Source organism: Perca fluviatilis, chromosome 13 (assembly GCF_010015445.1).
Source record: "Perca fluviatilis chromosome 13, GENO_Pfluv_1.0, whole genome shotgun sequence".
In the NCBI taxonomy this organism is placed as follows: Eukaryota; Metazoa; Chordata; class Actinopteri; order Perciformes; family Percidae; genus Perca; species Perca fluviatilis.
In genome coordinates this window covers 36273665-36295989 of record NC_053124.1, presented here as the reverse complement: position 1 = coordinate 36295989, position 22325 = coordinate 36273665, and the positions used below count along the sequence as shown (strand labels likewise).

Genomic DNA, 22325 nt, shown 5'->3' with positions numbered 1-22325 from the left:
CAAAAAAGGCGGAAATAACCATAACATAGCTAATCAAAGTCAGTAGGCCTACTTTTAGCTATTCATATCTACCATTGATTACTTCGCTATATGTTTAAACATGTGTTGAGCTGTTTTAGCTAATATATTGTTTTAAATAAATCATAATTTCATCTTTCCAAGTACCCACCCCCTGGCCACAGCAGAGATACCCCTTGCTGCATGCGGAATCACTGCAGGTGTTGAAACAAAGACTAGGCTCGTTGGAGATGAGCCAGGTCTGCGCAGAATCGATCATCGGCGATCGCCGCCCAATGCATGCTGGGTAGATTTGTGTCCGACTTGATCCCGACTTGCTCTGACGTCACGCACACGTGGGCAACGATAATCTCACGAGATCAAGGCAGTCGCAGTTTTACTATGAGTTTTTAGAGCCAGGCAGCGCAGTTGCTCTCCACCGACTGCAAGAGCCATGCTGGGAAACGCCGGCCGGCCTCTCAGCTGATCTAACAGCTGATTGGTTCAGAATCGACTCAACATGATGACGTTTTATATAAAAGTTGTATTGATTTTGATTTAGAGGGATTTTAACTGTAATTTGTCTGATTTGAAAGGCTTATTCTGTACAGAACACATGTTGAGAGACTACATCTGTTCACATCTGATTACAGATCATCTACAGTCTGTTGTTAATTATAATCAGCAACAGATCGCATGTAGAGCATTTTGACAGCTACTCTGTCATAATAAAATAAACTGGAGACTTGTGTACAAGGGGTACAGCAAACACCTGCCATGAAAAGGGGTATCGACTAGGGCTGTGGGTAAACGATTATTTATTAAACAATTAATTGGGCGATTATTTTATCGATTAGTCGACTAATCTAACGACTAATTGGATGCATCTTAGCTCTCTGTGCAGTTTCTTCGTGCTAGGTTAGTAGCTACTAACGTTAGCTACTATAGATAGCTGTGTTCTGCAGCTGTAAGCTAGCTACCATTCAAGCCAACATTAGATGATAACTAACGTTAGCTAAACACAGCTATCTAGTCGCCAGTAGCTAGCTAACGTTAACGCTTTGTTTGGGCTGAACCAGAGATGTAAACAATTTAGCCTATGTTTACTCCTACTCAGTACGTGTTTTTGGACACATAACCTTTTTTTTTGCTAAAACACAGGCTTGATGTTCAATGTAAAAGTCATTGCACCCAAAAGAAACTTAAATTGGAGTTGTATAACTTTGATCATAAACAACTCTGAATCAGCCCGAACAGAGGCCTGTGTGTTAACACTCTAAAATGGTCACTCATTTGAATTTGAATAAGGTAATACATATGTAATGCATCCTAATTAGATGTTTTTTATAGGTGGGATTATACTAAACTCAACAAAACTAAATTCACAATTTTCAGCAATTCAGAAGATGGTAATACTGACATTAGATATTGCTTTCCTCATTGAAATGTTGGACTGTCTGCCAATATTTGCCGCCGCTGGGCACTACAACTACCTGAAATCGACATATTTCTACCTCCAAGAAATGTGCCCACTTGAGACCAGACACCCTGATGTATATAACAAGTTTTCCAGGGGTATTCCATGTGATCCACCACAGCAACCAGTACTGGGCAGGCCTTTGCTCTGACCTTGTCATCAAGCAGACATTAATGCAATCTTTGAAAAGCAGTGGAGGATTGACTGACTGACTGATTTCTCAGATTTCTTGGCTATAAATGTCCATATTAAACCACACAATTATCATTATAACCGAAATCAAATTGTGGGCTTCCTTTCACATTCTCCTTGCAGTTCAATGAGAAGACATTAGAGTTGGGAGCACTGTGAAAACTCTCTACTGACCTCTAGTGTTTGTTTTTTTAGTCACCGCAGACAATCTGCAATAAAGGCGAACCAGGTTCTCCCACGTCTTAAAAACACAGTAATTTAAATACGGTAACACCGTTGAACAATACCAAATGTGGAGTGATTTGTAGTCTAAAATGTGCTCTGCTTTAGCCAAGACTAAAATACTTCTAGACAGTTTTGTTTGGATATATTTTATGTGAGATTTCCAGCAAATCTTGTCATCTATAATCACTCCAAGGAATTTCATTTCATATACTCTTTCTATATTGACACCTTCTATCTGTAACTGAGCTTGATTTATTGATTTACGATTGCCAAATATCATGAATTTGGTTTTACTCACATTTTAATGATAACTTATTTGTGTCAAACCACTGTTTTATTTTTCTGAATTCCAGTGATCATGTCCAGGAGTTGCTGTAAATTTTTGGTAACCTGACTCCACCAGATGGATTGGTTCGCTTTTGCTCGGCATCCATCTGGGATCTTTACGTTGGAGAACTTTTGGGAAGGGGTGAAAATCCTGGTAAGGTGATTGGATAAACCATCTGTCTATCACCACCTATAGTTGGTGATAGACGGGCCAAATCAACCAATCAGATCAACGAAGCATTTGACGTACCTCTCCCATTTTCTTCACGACTAGCGGAGCCAGCTGATGTATCAAACTCTTGTCGAAACCAGTCGGGAGAAGAGCAAAAATATCTTTTCCTCCGAGAAAAGCCTCCAGTATCGTTTTTTGCTCTTCTTTCAATGAAGGAATACTTTCTAATTCAGATAAAACTTTCTGCGATAGCTACGCTCATCTCATCCGTGGAAGCCGCCACGTTGTTTAGACTGAACAGTCGCTTCTCGTTGTGTCACACCTAAACCCGCCTCAAAACCAACGCTGATTGGTCGGTCGTTTGGCGAACGGCTCCAAATTTTCTCTATCTCAAGATGCCAGACTGATCTGCGAGTGGAAAACTGGAGCACACCAGATCAGGACGGTCTCACAAGTCTAGTAAATTCTGACCAGAACCAAAGATGTTTGTGTCGTCTGCAAATAATACAAATTTCAGTAATTCAGATACTTTACATATGTCGTTTATATAGAGCAGGGGTGTCAAACTCATTTTCCCAGAGGGCCACACTGGAAAAAGAGAATCACACCAAGGGCCAGACATGGATTGACGTGCTTTTGTTACTGCATGTCACTTTTTTTAACATTTTGGTAGCTTTTCTCCTCATTTTTGTTGTTTTTGTTCCAACGTTTTTGTGGCTTTCTCAGACATTTGCCCCCCTTTTTGTAAATTTGTTGGTTTTTACGAACTTTTTGTACACTTTTTGTCGCATTTTTGTTGACATGAAGCCCTACAAAAGTCATCAAAAGGGTTCCTTAGCCATCATAGAATTTAGCAAATCAAGCAAAACTTATTAAAAACTTATTAAAACTAATTAAGACATTTGGGAACAAAATGCTTGCTGCTAACATATTACATATTTGCTCAATTACATATTTTCCTCATATGGTGCCCTCCCTAGTTCCAGCGTCTCCAGGAGTTAATAAGAGGTCACGAGCAAAGAGAGCAGCGGGGCGGCCAGCAGAACCAGGCCAGCGCTGCAGCTGCTGGCGCCGTTGCAGAGGTTCCCCTGGCAACAGGAAGATGTCGTTCCGGTGCACAGCTGCTTGGACACACAACCCTTCGTGGTCGCACTTACTTCTCCTTGGGAGCCTGGGAGAAGGAAATAATGTTAGTGGGAGATGTTTTAATACAGCTAACTATACATTGGGGAATGTGTGTGTGTGTGTGTTACCTGTTATTGAGAAGCAGTAGTCCTCGTTCCCCTCACAGTTTAGGATGTTGGTGCACGTTAGTCCATCGCAGTAGTAGCACTGTTTACCGTTTGGTTTGGATTGGGGTTCTGGAAACATAACATAACATTGTTCATATTGTTCGTTTATCTTCCTCAGTGTCTTTTTTAAAAACTGTCTGATGGGAACAACAGTCTTTGACAGTACCTCCATGTGTGAATGTGTCGCCTGCTCCAAAGCCAAATTGTCTCAGTGCTCAACGGGAGTTTCTATGGTAAGACATCTGCACACTTTAGAGTCTCAAGATGAACGGATTAGTTACTTTCCTTCCCTACCTCCTTCCCTCCTCTTCTTTCCTTCCCTACCTCCTTCCCTTCCTCCTTCCGTCTCCAGTATTAAGCCAGATCGCTGCAGTCGGCAGCGGAGAAACAACGTAAGTCCAGCTTGTATTTACATTCACAAAAGTGCTGATTATTATTCTAAGTATCTGACAACATTATGGAAAGGATTTCTAAGGAGGTCGACCTTTTCTGTTAAAGAGTAAGTTTTTTAAACATAATAACATCCACGAAATTGCGTTCGCTAAACCCACCAGACTCCATGTAAATAAACAGTAATTTAAGCATCGTAAAACACACTTCATTCACAGACGAAGAAAATAAAAATATGAAAAGCCGTTTTGGGGTCGTCTTTCCACTTTTGCAACCATCACACCTCTAGTTTTAGTTGAAATAAACATAATTTACTGATTTACATGTGAAAATATGTTTGCTCTATAGACACTAAAAGTATGGCTTTTTTAAATGGAGTCTGGTGGGTTTAGTGCTAGCGACTTCAGAGCTGTTTCTGGTTAAACAGAAAGGTCTTAAAGAGGTTTTAAAGGTCTATCTCTATAGGGATCCTTTCCATAATGTTGTCGCAGTGTATATATATATAAAGTATATAACAGCCCGGTTCACAGCGCTCAATACCGGACACATTTCAAAGATTGTTGTTCCCATCAGTCACTTCGACACAAAAACCAGGGTCCAGGGTTTAACTTTTAGGGAGAGTAGTTCTCAGATTTTTAACAGCTATTGCTCATGCAGCTACACCGCTTTCAGTGCAAACATCTAAATACAAACAGACAATATAAGCAAGTAACCTAACCTGGGGGCAGCTGGGTGTTGCAGAGTGCAGTGGTGCAACACCGGTTGGTAACTTTGAGTTTGGAGAATCCATAGTTGATCGAATACTCTCCACAGTCTTTGGCCACAGCACATCCTTTTGAGTTTTCAACAACTTTTAAACCACCTGCAACAAAAAAGTGTAACAACGCATTATGTAATCAAACATCAAAATGTAACACATTATATAATAAAAACCTGAACGCAATAAATTTACAAGCACCATGTTTCCTGTAAGTACGGTGGCCGACAGGAGCTAACACACTGCAAATTAAGAAAACAACTTACAATTAATTTGACAACACATGCACAGCATTCAGCAAACCCGCTGCAAATTCACACAACACAACCAAATACATAAACGTGCTGCAAATATAGAAACAATGCAAAAAGCACACAAACCCCGAAAACAAATGCAACAGTAGAGAGTAGTATGTAGAGAGACAGCAGCAGAGAGTGGTATGAAGAGAGACAACAGTAGAGAGTAGTATGTAGAGAGACAGCAGTAGAGAGTAGTATGTAGAGAGACAGCAGTAGAGAGTAGTATGTAGAGAGACAGCAGTAGAGAGTAGTATGTAGAGAGACAACAGTAGAGAGTAGTATGTAGAGAGACAGCAGTAGAGAGTAGTATGTAGAGAGACAGCAGTAGAGAGTAGTATGTAGAGAGACAACGGTAGAGAGTAGTATGTAGAGAGACAACAGTAGAGAGCAGTATGTATAGAGACAACAGTAGAGAGTAGTATGTAGAGAGACAACAGTAGAGAGCAGTATGTATAGAGACAACAGTAGAGAGTAGTATGTAGAGAGACAACAGTAGAGAGTAGTATGTAGAGAGACAACAGTAGAGAGCAGTATGTATAGAGACAACAGTAGAGAGTAGTATGTAGAGAGACAACAGTAGAGAGTAGTATGTAGAGAGACAACAGTAGAGAGTAGTATGTAGAGAGACAAGAGTAGTAGGCCGGGAGCCAGGTCCACTCCTCAGGATGTTTTTTGCTACCTTTTTTTCACTTTTATTTCCTATTATCTAATACCTTGGGCCATCATACGTTGATAATGACCACCCCCAACTCAGCCCCGTTTGGTCTCAGAGGCCAAAAAACACCCTTTTTGGGAAAAGCTTTTGGCGGAATGATGTAATTGTGAATGTTAAGGTACTGCAGCTACATAAATGGTCATATAACCCTAACATTTTGCGTGGTGTATCCTGGCACATAGGGGAAACTAGCAGAAAAATATTCTGGGGATTGCTGCCTTTTGGCTGTCAAATATCACCCTCAACATACCCCAAAAGACAAAATAATGTCTGTCCGCCTGACAAATTGTCATCAAAAGTGATAATTTTAAAGCATTTTATTGTAGGTATCACTGCCTCAAATGTACATGAAAAACTTCCTTCCTTCTCCACTGTACCTCAAATCAGAGAAAACTGAACTTTTAAGCATTACCATATGGGATTAATCATATTTTTTTGCATATGAATATCTTAAACAAGAGTTGAAGTTGTCAGAATGGGCCTTTTTTTTTGGGGGGTGGATCATATCAAAGTGTGGGGTCTCGGTGTCCTCCCACAGGGTTATTTTGAGATTAATATCTTGCATTTTGATACACTTTTATGCACCAATTTATGGTGGGAATACCTTTATTTATCCTATGAGACGGAAAACACAGATGATATTCAAAAAATATAAAAAATATATAATGGAATATAAAGCAATAAGAGGGCTTTCACATCAGGGACCTGAGCCTGGATCACAGAAGTTGACCCCAAAGCAACGAGGAGAAAATAAAATAGGCTACGTATATTAGTCTTAAATGTGGTGAAAGGAGGATACTGGCGTTAGTGTAGGCGGAGCATTGGGGCCCAGTCGCTATGCACACGCTATGCACTACACACTACGCACTACACACTACACACTATGCACACGCTACACACTACGCACTACACACTACACACTACGCACACACTACGCACTGCGCTCAGCAAGGAGCGGGTCAGTGAAAGATGAGATATGTCTCTCTGCATGTTCTGCAGCGTTAGTGTTGTTTGCTGTCACATTACTCAACCCCGTATTTGGGAATACAAATATCTGAAGTGAAAGTTCTGTCACAAAAATATATATTGTTGCGTATCATTGCACTTTTTTAAGTGGGTACATTGAAATCCTGGAGATTTCTTAGTGTGTATACTGCATATACCTGCTTATCACGTACTGTAGACTACAGCACTGCACTAACCAACCAACACCCTAACCCTTCATGTCACATCGTGAAGTTATTCAGCAAAGACAATTTGGAGGTAAGTTGATCTATTTTTCTGGTTATAGAAAGATATTGATTCTAATGTTAGATTGGTGTCCTATATTTTTCTACATGTAAGGCGCCCACTCTACTTCTAGATTGACTCAAGTCAAACTCAGGGTCTGGGACATATTCTGCTGGGATCTGTGGAATAACCAGTAACGTCATATCCTGACTGATATTCCTCTAGCTCTGAGTAGTGATGACTTCATGAGCTTCTTCAATGATAAAATTACAACAATTAGAGATAAAATTCATCACCTTTTACACTCAACTTCTAACGGTTCACCTTTAAACGCAGAGTCGTTAGAAATAAAGACTAGTCTCGACATATACTTAGACTGCTTTTATCCTATAGACCTTCAACAATTAATGTTAAAGATATCCTCAGCTAAGCCATCTACCTGTCTCTTGGACCCCATCCCAACGAGACTACTCAAAGAAGCATTACCTGTGGTTAACACCTCATTACTAGATATGATCAATATGTCTCTATTAACAGGTTATGTACCACAGTCATTTTAAAGTAGCTGTGATAAAACCTCTTCTGGAAAAACCCACCCCTCTGGATCCTGAGGTCTTAGCAAACTATAGACCTATATCTAACCTTGCTTTTCTATCCAAGATCCTTGAGAAGGTGGTTGCTAATCAGTTATGTGATTTTCTACATAGCAACAGTTTATTTGATGACTTTCAATCAGGATTTAGAAAGAATCATAGCACAGAGACGGCACTGGTGAAAATTACTAACGACCTTTTAACTGCTGCAGACAAAGGTCTTGTCTCCATTCTTGTTTTACTAGATCTTAGTGCTGCATTTGACACAATTGACCATTCAATCCTGTTACAGAGATTGGAACACTTGGTTGGCATTAAAGGAATTGCTCTGAGTTGGTTTAGGTCCTATTTCTCTGATCGATCTCAATTTGTGAATGTTAATGATAAATCCTCCAAGTACGCTAAAGTTAGCCATGGGGTTCCTCAAGGCTCAGTGCTTGGACCAATTCTATTCTCCTTATATATGCTTCCTCTAGGCAATATTATTAGAAAACACTCAATTAACTTTCACTGTTGCGGATGACACCCAATTATACTTGTCAATCAAACCAGACGAAACCAGTCAGCTAGCTAAATTTCAAGCGTGCATTAAGGATATAAAATCCTGGAGGACCTATAATTTTCTGATGTTAAACCCTAACAAAACTGAAGTTATTGTGCTGGGCCCTAAACACCTTCGAACTTCATTATCTAGAGATATAGCTACTCTGGATGGTGTTGCCCTGGCCTCCAGCACCACTGTTAGAAATTTAGGAGTTATCTTTGATCAGGATATATCCTTTAATGCCAATCTAAAACAAACCTCAAGAACAGCCTTTTTTCATCTTCGTAACATTGCCAAAATTAGGAATATCCTGTCTCAAAACGACGCTGAAAAACTAGTCCATGCATTTGTTACTTCCAGGCTGGACTATTGTAATTCCTTACTGTCAGGTTGCACAAATAAGTTTCTTAAGACTCTCCAGCTGATCCAGAATGCTGCAGCGCGTGTTCTCACAAGAACTAAGAAAAGAGATCATATTTCTCCTGTATTAGCTTCTCTGCATTGGCTTCCTGTTGAATCCAGGATTGAGTTTAAAGTCCTTCTCTTGACCTACAAAGCTCTAAATGGTCTAGCACCATCATATCTAGAAGAGCTCCTAATACCCTATTGTCCTACTAGAGCACTGCGCTCCCAGAATGCAGAGTTACTGGTGGTACCTAGAGTCTCTAAAAGTAGAATGGGAGCTAGAGCCTTCAGTTATCAGGCTCCTCTCCTATGGAACCAGCTCCCGATCTGGGTTCGGGGGGCAGAAACTGTCACCTCATTCAAGCATGAACTTAAAACTCTCCTATTTGATAAAGCTTATAGTTAGGGAGTGAGGAGTTGTAGTGTTCACCTAACTGGCCCAACTGCTTCTCTTCATAATTGTTAGATTAATAATACATAACAAAGTAGAGGGAGGCAGGCCAGCCAAGCCAGATCCGGCAGGGGGAGAGTTCTAAGCCCGAAAAAGCTACCTCTCCTTATGACCTGTCTCTCTTAGTTACCTGTTATAGTTACGCTGTTATAGTTCTAGACTGCCGGGGGACTTCCTTCCTTTGACACACTGAGCTGCTCTCTCCTCTCCCTTTCTATTACTATTACTATTACTATTTGTGTGCAGCCCGTCCCAGAAATGCTTGTTACTAATCCTAGCTTCCGGGGAGTTTACTCCCCGGAGTCCTTATGCTTTTTTTTTCCCCCAGCGTATTTCCTTGGAGAACGTTGGAACCAAGACCCTGGTTGCAGCTGTCGCCGTGGTCCTGCTGCACTCCCTGCTGAGCTCAGCGATGCCCTGCAATGTCATGCTGCGTCCTGCTGAACCCTGCAGCTTCCCGCTACATCCAGTCACTGTTCCATTATTAATGTGACTACTATCGCCACTGTTCATCACACCCCCAACCGGCTCGTCAGACACCGCCTACCAAGAGCCTGGGTCTGTCCGAGGTTTCTTCCCAAGAGGGAGTTTTTCCTCGCCACTGTTGCACTGCTTGCTCTTGAGGGAATTACTGGAATTGTTGGAATTGTTGGGGCTTTGTAAATTATAGAGTGTGGTCTAGACCTACTCTATCTGTAAAGTGTCTCGAGATAACTTATGTTATGATTTGATACTATAAATAAAATTGAATTGAATTGAATTGACTGCCCATGCCAAAGGAGAGTTTGTAGAAGCCATGTGGGTAATGACAAGTGGCCGAGGCGAACATACAGAAAAGCAACAAAGAGATCTCAGACCATGTGAAATCACTGTGGAGTGATTTGTGAGTGAGGAGCAAGTGCAGCAAACAGTACAAGCTTTTCAGAGTTTTATCAACCCATTTCAGCTTGAGACTTCTCAGCCCTTGACAGGTTTGAGTTCAGGAGCAGCTATGCTAGAAGAGGTGCGCTATGATGTGCTGAATGCCCTGAAAAATGTCAAAACTCAAAAAGAGAAGTTCATCAGTGATCGACTTCAAACTAAAAAGGTCCTTTTCTTTGAACCCATCAAGAGGAAGTGATTCAAGACAATGTCGTCTACCACGCCTAAAAGGAAGCTTGTGTTATCAAACCAGAAAGTGATCCAGTACAAGGCCACAAGTGGGTTTATCTTTTAGATCTTCATCAAATCACATGAACTTAAGTCACAAATTAGCATCTCTGACCTAATGACCTATCCTTTGACTCTGACGCCATACTCCATCTCAACAATCAATGACTTTTTTGGACCACTTAATCACATGATCAAAGATGCTGAGAATGCACAACTTCCTGCTCCAAGCCAATGTGCTCTCATTCAAGACGGAAACTCCTCACTACATGCGCGATGTACCACGGACAATGAAGACTATATCAGAGCGCATCTTCAAAAGTCTACGTGCTGCAGCTGAAACAGTATTCAGCACAGACATTCACCAAAATCAGCTGAGAGAGATCACAGAGGTTGTGGTGAACGTTTTATAGTTAATGGGAAGAATGTTCATCGACCCGCTGATTGGAATATCACTTCTCACAAATGATGAAAACAAGAAGCCACTCATTCATTTACTTCTGGATCACTGCAGCTCTCATGATATGATGGAAGACATCATCCAAAGGCCTGTCATTTTCATAGAGGCTGGTCAAGCTTTCAAGCTGTGACGGACTGGCCATCTGGAATTTGGGCAAATGCCAGAATGGCCGCACCCCAATGGGCCACTGCTGATAAAGTTATTTTATGCATGCAGCCGCAAGGTGCGTGGAAAGAAGGCAGAGTTACATATTTCCAAGCTAGGTTGTTGACAAAAATAGGGCCGGTGTGTTGCAAATGCAAGTGTTTTTTTTTTTTTTTATCCCAATCCGTCACTGCTTTCAAGATAGAATTCAATGCTGGAGTTATGTCAAAATAACTTCTAGCAGAGATCTGTTCAAAACATGAAGAAACAGATGTGAGGGTGATCATTTGCATGCAGTATATCCAAACTAAAATGCCACATCAGAACAGTTCGAGTCAGAGCAAAAGACATTTTCTTCATCCTACTGTATTATGCCAAGTCATCAACTGTCAACATCATCTTTGACATGGGAGATAGACTAATCAACATCAACCAGCTGGCTGAAGATTATTCACAGGAACACATTTCAGCTCTCTTCTGGCCTTGCATGCGTTCACTGGTGCTGACTGCACTTACGCATTCAAAGGCAAAAGGAAGGTCCGTCCGATAAAGATTCTTAATCAGAATTCAAAGTTTATTCAGTGAAGATGAGGAAGAGGAGGAAAATGACGATTGAGAGTTTATATTCTACACTAATAAAATACACTAAAATGACCAGTCGTCAAAGTACAGCATGGAAAAGCAGCAAAAAGATCTAAGAACCAAAGAAATGTTTTCTATTTTATGTTTGAGCTGTAATTTAGTTTCACCATCTGGCTGTAAAGAATGTTTAACTGTACAGGTTACTAACGTTTACTCAATTGAAGGTTGGCTTTTTGATAACAGACTGCACATTAGAGTCATCTTTATTCCTTGTGTTGCGAGGACTTTGTGGACTTTAATGAATCTCACCTTTGGTTAATTGATTTTGTGTGACTGTACCCTATGTTGCACCCTGACCCCAGTCCACCTAGGGGCATAACATTATTCACTTTTCATGCAATTCACTTCATATAATATAACAGTATATAAGTCAAGTCTCAACTGTTGTTTAATATATTGTTCATATGCAAAAAATATGCTTAATCCCATATGGAATGGTAATGCTTGAAAGTTCTGTTTTCTCTGACTTGAGGTACAGTGGAGAACTTTTGTTATACCAGCTGTAATCCTCTAGATAGGAAGGTCATCTTGGACTTAAATTGAAGCGTATAAACTTGGGAAGTTTTTCATGTACATTTGAGGCAGTAATAGCTATAATAAAATGCTTGAAAGTGATCACTTTTGATGACAATTTGTCAGACGGACAGACATTTTTTCTGTCTTTTGGGGTATTTTGAGGGTGATATTTGATAGGAAAAAGGCAGAAATCCCCAGAATCTTTTTCTGCTAGTTTCCTCTGTGTGTCATGATACACCACGCAAAATGTTAGGGTTATGTTACCATTTATGTAGCTGCAGTACCTTAACTTTCACAATTACATCATTCCGCCAAAAGCTTTATCCAAAAAGGGTGTTTCTTGGCCTCTGAGACCAAACGGGGCTGAGTTGGGGGTGTTCATTATCAACTTATGATGGCCCAAGGTATAAGATAATAGGAAATAATAGTGAAAAAAGGTAGCAAAAAACATCCTGAGAGACAACAGTAAAGAGTAGTATGTAGCCAGACAACAGTAGAGAGTAGTATGTAGAGAGTAGTATGTAGAGAGACAACAGTAGAGAGTAGTATGTAGAGAGACAACAGTAGAGAGTAGTAGGTAGAGGGACTACGCCTATAGATCCGGGCCTGGCCAGCAGAAAGCAGTGTAACAATACCTTCGTATGAAACAAGTCTCATTGCAGCACACTGTTGACCCTTTGGGCATTCCTTGATTGTTTCGTTGCACGTTTCCGAGTCATCCGGTATACACTCATAACATGTCAGGGTGGAGGCTGAGAAAACAGATACAGATGTTTTGATTGATTAAGGTAAAATCAGAAACCGTCTGATAACTGGACGATACACAAACTGTGATTTGGTAAAAAACGTAACATATCAGAAGGCCCATTTACCCAATAAAGGCCAAAGTCTTGTCTTCTGTTAAAACTTTTAATATTTTTTTTACACGTTAAAGTATGGCGGATCGGTGTGGCCCCAAAGATGGGAGAGGTGTGAGCTCTGTAAGTCGATTTCTTGACGATTTCCCATTAAAGTCTATGGGGAAATTTATTGCACTTGTTTGTGAGTTTCGTGAAAACTGCTGGGTGAATCTCTTAGAAAAGTCATAGCCCAACATCACCGATCATTGCACACGTTTTGATATATTATTTGCGAATGTGTTAGGAACACTGTGTGACTAGTAGCACGACAAAGTTATTATAATTATAAAGACAAAGACATTTAAAAAGAGTCAAAAAAAAAGGACAACATTTTTTAAAGGTATTTTTTTTTAAAAGAGATTAAAACATAATAACACATTTTATTTACTCATATGGACCGATGTCGTCAAATTTTTTTTAGCATTTTCGCTTTTATGATTTTTTTTTCTGGCATTACCGAAAATTCTTTCTACATTTTTTAAGTTTCTTTCAAAGTTTTCAGGAGTTTAGTAACTGTGCAGGTTTGTATGAGAACATTTTATATAATTTTTCAAAAAGTGTTGTAACTTTAGCTACACACACATTATTTATGTTTATAATTACGAGGTAACGAGTCGCCAGAACCTTTTCTGTTCTACAGGATTAATATCTTACAGTGTAAATCTGAAGTGAATTAATCACCATTATGAGCACAGATAACAGAAGAAGAACTTGCCTTCAGGTAGAAGCAGAATCCCGAACATCAGCGCCAGGAGATACATGTTGACGGAGGGATACAACTGAATTTCAGTTTGATGTGTTACAGCTTTAAGTAGTTCTACTGAGGAGGCGTTGTCTTCATCCTAAAAACTCTCTCATACCGCCCTGATGTGTTATGGGGGGGAGGGGAGGACTCTAAGAAATAAATTTTGTTAGACAAGATAAGAAAACATTCTGGCAGCTCGGTGTGTGTGTGTGTGTGTCTGTGTGTGTGTGTGTGTGTGTGTGTGTGTGCGTGTGTGTCTGTGTGTTACTGTGCGTGCGTGCGTGCATGCTTTCGTGTGTGAGATTCTGTGTGTGTGTGTGTGTGTGTGTACGCATGCGTGTCTCTGTGTGTGTCTGTGTGTCACTCTGTGTGTGTATTTGTGTGTGTCTCTGTGTGTCTGTGTGTGCATGCGTATGTGTGCGTGTCTTTGTGTGTGTGTGTCTATGTGTGTGTGTCTGTGTGTGTCTGTGTATGTGTGTGTGTTTGTGCGTGTATGTGTCTGTGTGTATGTGCGTGTGTCTGCATGTGTGTGTGTGTCTATGTGTGTGTGTCTGTGTGTTTGTGCATGTGTGTCTGTGTGTCTGTGTGTGTGTGTTTGTGCGTGTGTGTGTCTGTGTGTGTTTGTGCATGTGTGTCTGTGTGTCTGTGTGTATGTGCGTGTGTGTATGTGCGTGTTTATCACTTCTTAACAATAAAAAATACTTATGTGTATCACCTTATATGGTGTATCAGCAAATAATTCTGTTACCTATAATACAGCCCTTAGTTCCTCATTGTTGAACTTTACTATCATATTCATTTAATGTGTGTGTGTGTGTGTCTGTGTGTCACTGTATGTGTGTGCTTGTTTGTGTGTGTCTGTGTGTCACTGTATGTGTGTGTGTCTATGTTGTGTGTCACTGCATGTGTGTGTGTGTGTGTTTGTCCAATTGTCTCTACTGTTTTAACTCTGATAAAAGTGCATGTTAAAATGATAATAAAACGTTTAAAAATTAAAAAATGGTGTAACCAAACTGATGATAAATAATATTAAACAATCTGACAGAAAATAAATGCACATCAATTCAAATGATTTAACACATATAACACATACAAGACTTGGCTTAACTTAAAATACTAAACAATACCAAAATAATATAACTTCACTTCACATTCACTGGACTCTCAGACCTACAGTCTTTCACATATAACTAATGCTATTCGGCTAACACAAATTTAACCGTAGCATAATACACACCCATACATACAACATTCTTGCACATCATGTTCTCTCATACGCGTGCACTTAATATTAGAGCTTGACAAGATGGCGTCGCCATGTTACTGAATGACCGGGACTGTAAAACTAGCTTAAAACAGTATTTATCATCACCATTTCCTTACTGCTGGCTGGCTAATACTCTGAACAAAATATAGAACGTGTTTTCTTATGTTACAGGATGCCAATATCAGTAACTTACACTTACAAACTACTATGGAAAACTACATTGTAAAACCGAAGTTCATAAGAACTACTCAGCCTGCCGACACTGGTCGGAACAACTAGCTTCAAAGTTAAGCTTTTTACTCTTAACATAAACACCTCAAAATCAGCTCACAACGTCACACAACGATTTCTATAACATTTAGATAATCTGCTGATACAAGCGGTATGAGAATACAATATACAATACAATATGAAAAAGCGAGTTTTTCAGTACCTGTGAATCAACAGAGAGCACGTTAGCGTGTTGATGTTGATACACCCTGGGGTTTTTGGGGATGGGGAACACACTGGTGTCATCATATTTTAAAAATCGAATCGTTAAATAGGTGAAAATAGCTTATTAACATATTTGACAGTGCAGGTTTAACATGCAGAGTTTTTATTCTCAGGGGTCCGTTTCCTCGCATCGTTTCCTCACGTCGTTTTTAACAAAGAACTGGAAAAAAGATCATTACTGATGACCACAGATGCAACCTTTTATTTTATTTATTTTTTACAACATTTCTGCACATTTTTTCTGCAGTTTTCTTTTTCAGTTTACTGTTTTTTTGTGAGCATATTTTTATGTATAAATATATCTGCTGTGCATATGTTGCACTGACTTGTTTCGTGAAAAACAAAAAATAAATGTGTCAACAGAATTTTCTACAATTTGAACTATTTTAGTATTATGGCAAAGCATACTAAAGATGAGAGTGCTTTTTATTATGCCCAACAGTGTGTAGTTGGTCAGACAAAAATCTGATAATATGAATGAAGAGTGTACCATTTGGTGCAAAAGTTTGATTTTGATAATGCTATTTGTAGTTTTGGCTGTCTACGTCCTGATGTAGAGCCAGAGGTGTCAAGTAAAGATACAAATACTTCGTTACCTTACTTAAGTAGAAATTATGGGTATACTTTACTGGAGTAATTATTTTACAGCAGACTTTTTACTTCTACTCCTTACATTTTCACGATATTATCTGTACTTTCTACTCCTTACATTTTAAAAATAGCCTTGTTACTCCTATTTCAGTTCGGCTTGTTTTCATTGGCTCGTCATCGTTCAAACAAACACCATCCGGAGAGAGTAAGTTTGATTGTGGTTGGATGAGAAGTATAAACATATACACCCTGTTTGTACGCAATCCATCGCACCTGCACAGACCAGGTGCTAATACGGTATCTACCGGACCAAATATCAATGCGGATTTCGGTGCCTTATTTAGGTGCCACTTAAATGCCTGCGCTTCTCTGTGATGCCCTGAAAACGGACGTTAGAGGGAACTGAAACATCGCTGCATGGGACTCTATTAAACACTACACCTGACAACAGGTAACGTTAGCCTACCGTTAGCTAGCAGCTGGATTAAACACGGTTAAAATGCTGACAGCTAAACGGTGTAAAAGTGTGTCTGTATTTCACTGGAGAGGACTCTAACACCAGACTGTAGCTGCCGTTGTCTGAAAAACAACACAGACTTAGCCTGAAATAAGTTACTGTTTTAAGTTATTACATTTTTAATAAATCATTTAATTTTGACCCTGTATTGCTAAGACCTAGCAATACACAAGCTGTTCTTTAATGTTGACTTGTGCTCCTTTTCTTTTTTTTTTTAGATCAACTTTTTATTGTTTTATATTTTTGAACATACAGAACAGACAAATACAATTGAACAAGGTGCTTCCTTTTTTGTGTTTGTGGAGGTGGGGTAGTGCACTATAGGCCTGGGCTTTTGTCCTTAATGGCATTTTTTCCCCCTTACATTACTTTTACGTTTATACTTTAAGTAGTTTTGAAACCAGTACTTTTACACTTTTACTTGAGTAACTTGAGTTGATACTTCAACTTCTACATAAGTCTTTTCAAACCCTAGTATCTGTACTTCTACTTGAGTAATGAATGTGAATACTTTTGACACCTCTATGTAGAGCAACCTGGTATACTACAACAACAGCTGTGGGTGGAGGCTGCCATTGTTGTTTTAGAGCTCAAGTGACCCACTTTTTTAAAGCTCTGGTTCCGGACGTTTCGAAAATTGCTGATATAGAGTTTTAAGTCTGGAACCAAGCAAACGAGCTACGAGATTAATAGTGAGCATAAAACATTTGATTCAGTGCAAAAAACGTTTTTAAAACGGCCAAAAATGCAAAAGGTATAGACTTCAATGGTAGGAGCTCGCCCTAGCCGTTCGCTGGTACGGTAAACGTTTCTATGGTAACAACGAGTTGGACCAATCAGAGACGCTGGTTACACTTAGAATTGTGGGGTGTGTAGTTTTTTTTCATGCAGACTTCTAGCTTATACAGGAGCAGAAACCTTGGTTACACAACCACGTAGACATTATGGGATGGGTTAGACATTATGGCTGATAATCTAAATCCTTACGGAGAAAGGGAGTGTGACATAGGCCTATACAATATTCCTCTAAGCTGTTTCCATGGCCAATGAAAGAGAATATTCCCATTTACTTGCAGCCGTGTTTAACAGGATGTGTGTGTGTGTGTGTGTGTGCGGAGTGAGAACGGGTTGGTATACTGCAACTTTAATGGTTATTTGACACAAATGTCTTTTAAATGAGACTCAGAAATGATTTAGCGCTCAGAAATCAATCAGAACACACAGCAGGATATTAAGATTGGTATTTATTCAGCTTTACATCGGCGCCAACGTAACTGACATTAAAAATTAAAAACTGGTTCCAGACTATAATAAGCACTCAGAACAGAAGCTGTGCATCAACGGGAGATGTCATTGGTTGAAACGCATTTTGTAATAAAACATCAAAATGTTATAAAGCTTTACTTCATCATGTAATAATCTGCCCTGAATGCAACATGAAATAAGGTTATAATGTGGCGCTCCGACAGTGTTGTTGTCATTACTCAGAATTCCTCACGGGGGGAAAAACTACACACTATACACACAATAGATTTATGTTTCATACTTAATACTACAGAGGCAATTCCAGCCTAAAAGGTATTGTGTGTGTGTGTGTGTGTGTTTGTGTGTGTGTGTGTGTGTGTCTGCAGGAGGATATTTCCCTCACATCGTGCCCTCCCTGGTTCCAGTGTCTCCAGGAGTTAATAAGAGGTCACGAGCAAAGAGAGCAGCGGGGGGGCCAGCAGCACCAGGCCGGCACTGCTGCTGCTGGCGCCGTTGCCATTGCCGCCGTTGCCGCCGTTGCCGCCGCCATTGCCACCGCCATTGCCACCGTTGCTGTCACCGTTGCTGCCGCCGTTGTCGTCACCGTTGCCATTGCCACCGCCATTGCCACCGCCATTGCCACCGTTGCCGTTGCTGTCACCGTTGCCGCCGCCGTTGCCACCGTTGCCGCCGCCGTTGCCACCGTTGCCGCCGCCGTTGCCACTGTTGCCGCCGTTGCCATTGCCATTGCCATTGCCGTTGCCATTGCCGTTGCCATTGCCGTTGCCGTCGCCGTTGCTCTCTCCATTGCATAAGTTTTCCTCACAGCAGGTAGATTTCATTTCTCCGGCCCAGGATGGATCCCATGTCTGGGTGCACAGCGGCTTGGACGCACAGCCCTTGAAGGTCCGGCTTATTGCTCCTTGGATGTCTGAGAGAAGTGAAGTAATGTTAGTGGGAGATGTTTTACAGTTTTTTCCAACTGCTTACACACATTTTCAAAGGTATGTCTCCTTTTTTCAAAACTCTACGCACAATTCCTAAAACTGCCCACACAAAATGCTAAATGCCTCACATCTCCTTCAAAATGAAACACTGCATTCAAAATACCATAAACACATCTCACAATGAGGCATTTGCAACACTTTTTTCATAATAGTAGATTTTTGGATATAGCATGTACACACTGTTGTTGTAAATCTAAAGCTCATTTGTCTTTCATAAGCTCATATCTACATTTATAATGTTTTAGAGAGAAAGTAACCAGCTGAAAGTGGTTGAAAAGTGCACTGTAAAAAACAATGTAATGATACAGTAAGAAAATATTTTATTGTTAATTTTTTTTTTTTGTGTGTGCTTGTGTGTGCGAAGGTGTAGACGGCAAAAGGTTTGCGTTTTCACTTTGTGCAAAACATTGGTCAATCTGTGGTTGATCACATGATGAATCAGTGTGGCCCTGATCTCATCAGAGATGAGAGTCCCTTGCTCTCTGTCTATTGTTGGCATCCATTGTTCAAAACAGGTAATCTGACCTTTGACCTCTGTATTGGCCTATACTAAAGCAGTGATTGGTTAGCGTTCAGTTTTTGCCGTATAAAAGTGTTTACCATTTATGGTTTTTTGGAGAGGGGGGGGGTGTGTGTGTGTGAGGTTTTTTTTTAAAAAGGAAAGCAAGTCACTTCCTGATAGATTTTTGTGTCTTTGGTAAAGAATTGTGTGTAATGTTTTGAAAAAAGTGTTTCATGTAATTAAAAACTGAGTGAAAGGCTGAGAAATAGCTTCTGGTTTTGAAGATTTGCTGGGTAGTTCTGAGTGAGAGGTTTTCAAAAAGCCTGTGACATGAAAAGATTTTGTGTTAATACTGTTCATCTAACTATACATGGGGGAATGGGTGTCTGTGTGTGTGGCTGTGTGTGTCTGTGTGCGTCTGTGTGTGTGTCTGTGTGTGTGTGTGGGTCTCTGTGTGTGGCTGTGTGTGTCTGTGTGTGCGTCTGTGTGTGTGTGTCTTTGTATGTATGTCTGTGTGTGTGTGTGTGTGTTGTGTGTGTGTGTGTGTGTGTGTGTGTGTGTCCGTTAGGCCTACATGTTGCTGTGATGCAGTTGTCCTCGTTCCCCTCACAGTTTACGATGTTGGTGCAAGATTTGTCATCGCAGTAGTAGCACTTTTTACCGTTTGGTTTGGATTTGCTGGGTCCTGGAACATAACATAACATTGTTCATATTATTTGGGGGTGTACAGGTGGATTGAGGGGGGACATGAATGCAATTTATCTTCCTCAGTGTCTTTTTTAAAAAGTGACTGATGGGAACAAAAAACTAATTTGACATGTCCAGGTCCAGTATTAAGCAAGAAACAAGCTACAATGTATGTCAATAGGGCAATTGTCCATTTACCTTCACAAAAGTGCTCGTTTTGCTGCTGACAGACTCAGATTATTATTCTAAATGTCTGACAACATTATGGAAAGGATTACGGAGGAGGTTGACCTTTCTGTTAAAGAGTAAGATCCTTTTTTTAAAGATAAAACATCCGCGAAATTGCGTTTTGCTAAACCCACCAGACTCCATGTAAATAAACAGTAATTTTAGCGTCGCAAAATACACTTCATTCACAGTCACTAGAAACAAAATAAAACTATGAAAAGCTGTTTTGGGCGTCTTTCCACTTTTCCAACCATAACACCTCTATTTTTTGTTAAAATAAACACATAGGTTACCAAATTACATGTGAGAATATGTTGGCTCTATACACGCTAAAAGTATTGCATTTTTAAATAGAGTCTGGTGGATTCAATCTGAGTCTGTCAGCGGCAAAAACAGAACTTTTAGTGGACGCTGACTGAAGCTGAACATTTGTCCTAAAGTCACATTGCACCCCGGTTCACTGCCGCCGGTTACAGCGCTCAATACTGGACACATTTCAAAGATTGTTGTTCCCATCAGTCACTTCGACACAAAAACCATCAGAACATAGGGTCCAGGGTTTAACTTTTAGGGAGAGTAGTTCTCAGATTTTTAACAGCTATTGCTCATGCAGCTACACCGCTTTCAGTGCAAACATCTAAATACCAACGGACGATATAAGCAAGTAACCTAACCTGGGGCCGGCTGGGTGTTGCAGCGGTCAGAGAGGCAACACTTGGTGGTAATTTTGATTTCCTTCATTCCAAAGTTGACCGAGCCATTGACACAGTTTTCGGCTTTAGCACATCCTGTTGAGTGTACAGAATATTCTGAACCATCTGCAACAAAAAAGTGTAACAATGCATGATGTAATAAAACCTCAAAATGTAACACATTATGTAATAAAAACCTGAACGCAATAAATTCACACGCTCCATTTTGCGTGTAATTAACGATAAGACAAGCAATTAAAATATTACTACAAAATGTGATATAGGCTATATATCCAGGGGCGGGTCTGGGGGAACATATTTCAGGGGTAGCGAACTTTGACATTCTAGCCAGGGGGGGCAAAAAAAAAAAAAAGAAACTCATTGTAGCAGCTGAGACCTGGCCTACCACTTGGGGAACACAACATGAGCACATATGGACAAAACAAACATGTTAAATAAACATATATGTTTATTTTTAAAGCAGATTTTAAATTACATTGTAACAATTTAACAACTCGCCCTTATGAAAACCAATCGAGGCACGGCTGTCTTGGAACACAATAGACAGATGGCGATGCCCCGGCCACACTGCAAACTCCGCGTATGGTGGCACACGCCGTAGTATGAAGAGAGACAACGGTTGATAGTAGTATGTAGAGAGACAGCAGTAGAGAGTAGTATGTAGAGAGACAGCAGTAGAGAGTAGTATGTAGAGAGACAACAGTAAAGAGTAGTATGTAGAGAGACAGCAGTAGAGAGTAGTATGTAGAGAGACAACAGTAGAGAGTAGTATAAAAGAAAAAGAAAAAAAAATATTTAAAAAAAAAAAAAAAAAAGAAAAAAATTTTTTAAAAAAAAAACAAAGAGAAAGAGTTATAAAGAGACAACAGTAGAGAGTAAAAAAGTATGTAGAGGGACTATGCCTATAGATCCGGTCCTGGCCAGCAGAAAACAGTGTAACAATACCTGCATATGTAACGAGTCTCATTGCAGCACACTGTAGACGTAGAGGGCATTGTTTTTCAGTTTCATTGCACTTTCCCGAGGCATCCGGTTTACACTCATAACATGTCAGGGGGGAGGCTGAGAAAACAGACACAGATGTTTTGATTGATTAACGTAAAATCTGAAACCGTCTGATAACTGGACGATACATGAACTGTGATTTCATAAAAAACATGCTTCATATCAGAAGGCCCATTTAACCCAATAAAGTCTTGTCTTCTGTTAAAACTTTTATTATTATTTATACAGGTTAAAGTATGGCGGATTGGTGTGGCCCCAAAGAGGGGAGGGGGTGGGGGCGGGGTTGCGGAGTTTGAGCTCTGTAATTCGATTTTGTGACGATTTCCCATTAAAGTCTATGAGGAAATTTAGCGCAGTTGTTTGTGAATTTCGTGAAAACCGCAGGGCGAATCTCTTAGAAAAGTCATAGACCAATATCCCTGATCATTGCACACGTTTTGATGTATT

The 22325-nt window shown here is 40.1% G+C and overlaps 2 protein-coding genes across 2 annotated transcripts; both read right to left on the bottom strand.

The window, feature by feature from the left end:
- Positions 1 to 3253: 3253 nt before the first annotated feature.
- LOC120571542 (ly6/PLAUR domain-containing protein 3-like) lies at positions 3254 to 13707 on the bottom strand. Its single transcript, XM_039820544.1, has 5 exons — positions 13592 to 13707; positions 12613 to 12729; positions 4791 to 4934; positions 3644 to 3751; positions 3254 to 3561 (listed from the first exon to the last, which is right to left on the bottom strand). Exons 1-5 carry the CDS (start codon positions 13635 to 13637, stop codon positions 3389 to 3391), a joined length of 588 nt encoding a protein of 195 aa, XP_039676478.1. The 5' UTR covers positions 13638 to 13707; the 3' UTR covers positions 3254 to 3388.
- Positions 13708 to 18173: 4466 nt separating this feature from the next.
- Positions 18174 to 21077, bottom strand: LOC120570973 (trihydrophobin-like). Its single transcript, XM_039819655.1, has 4 exons — positions 21071 to 21077; positions 20835 to 20978; positions 19820 to 19930; positions 18174 to 18667 (listed from the first exon to the last, which is right to left on the bottom strand). Exons 1-4 carry the CDS (start codon positions 21075 to 21077, stop codon positions 18174 to 18176), a joined length of 756 nt encoding a protein of 251 aa, XP_039675589.1.
- Positions 21078 to 22325: the final 1248 nt, after the last annotated feature.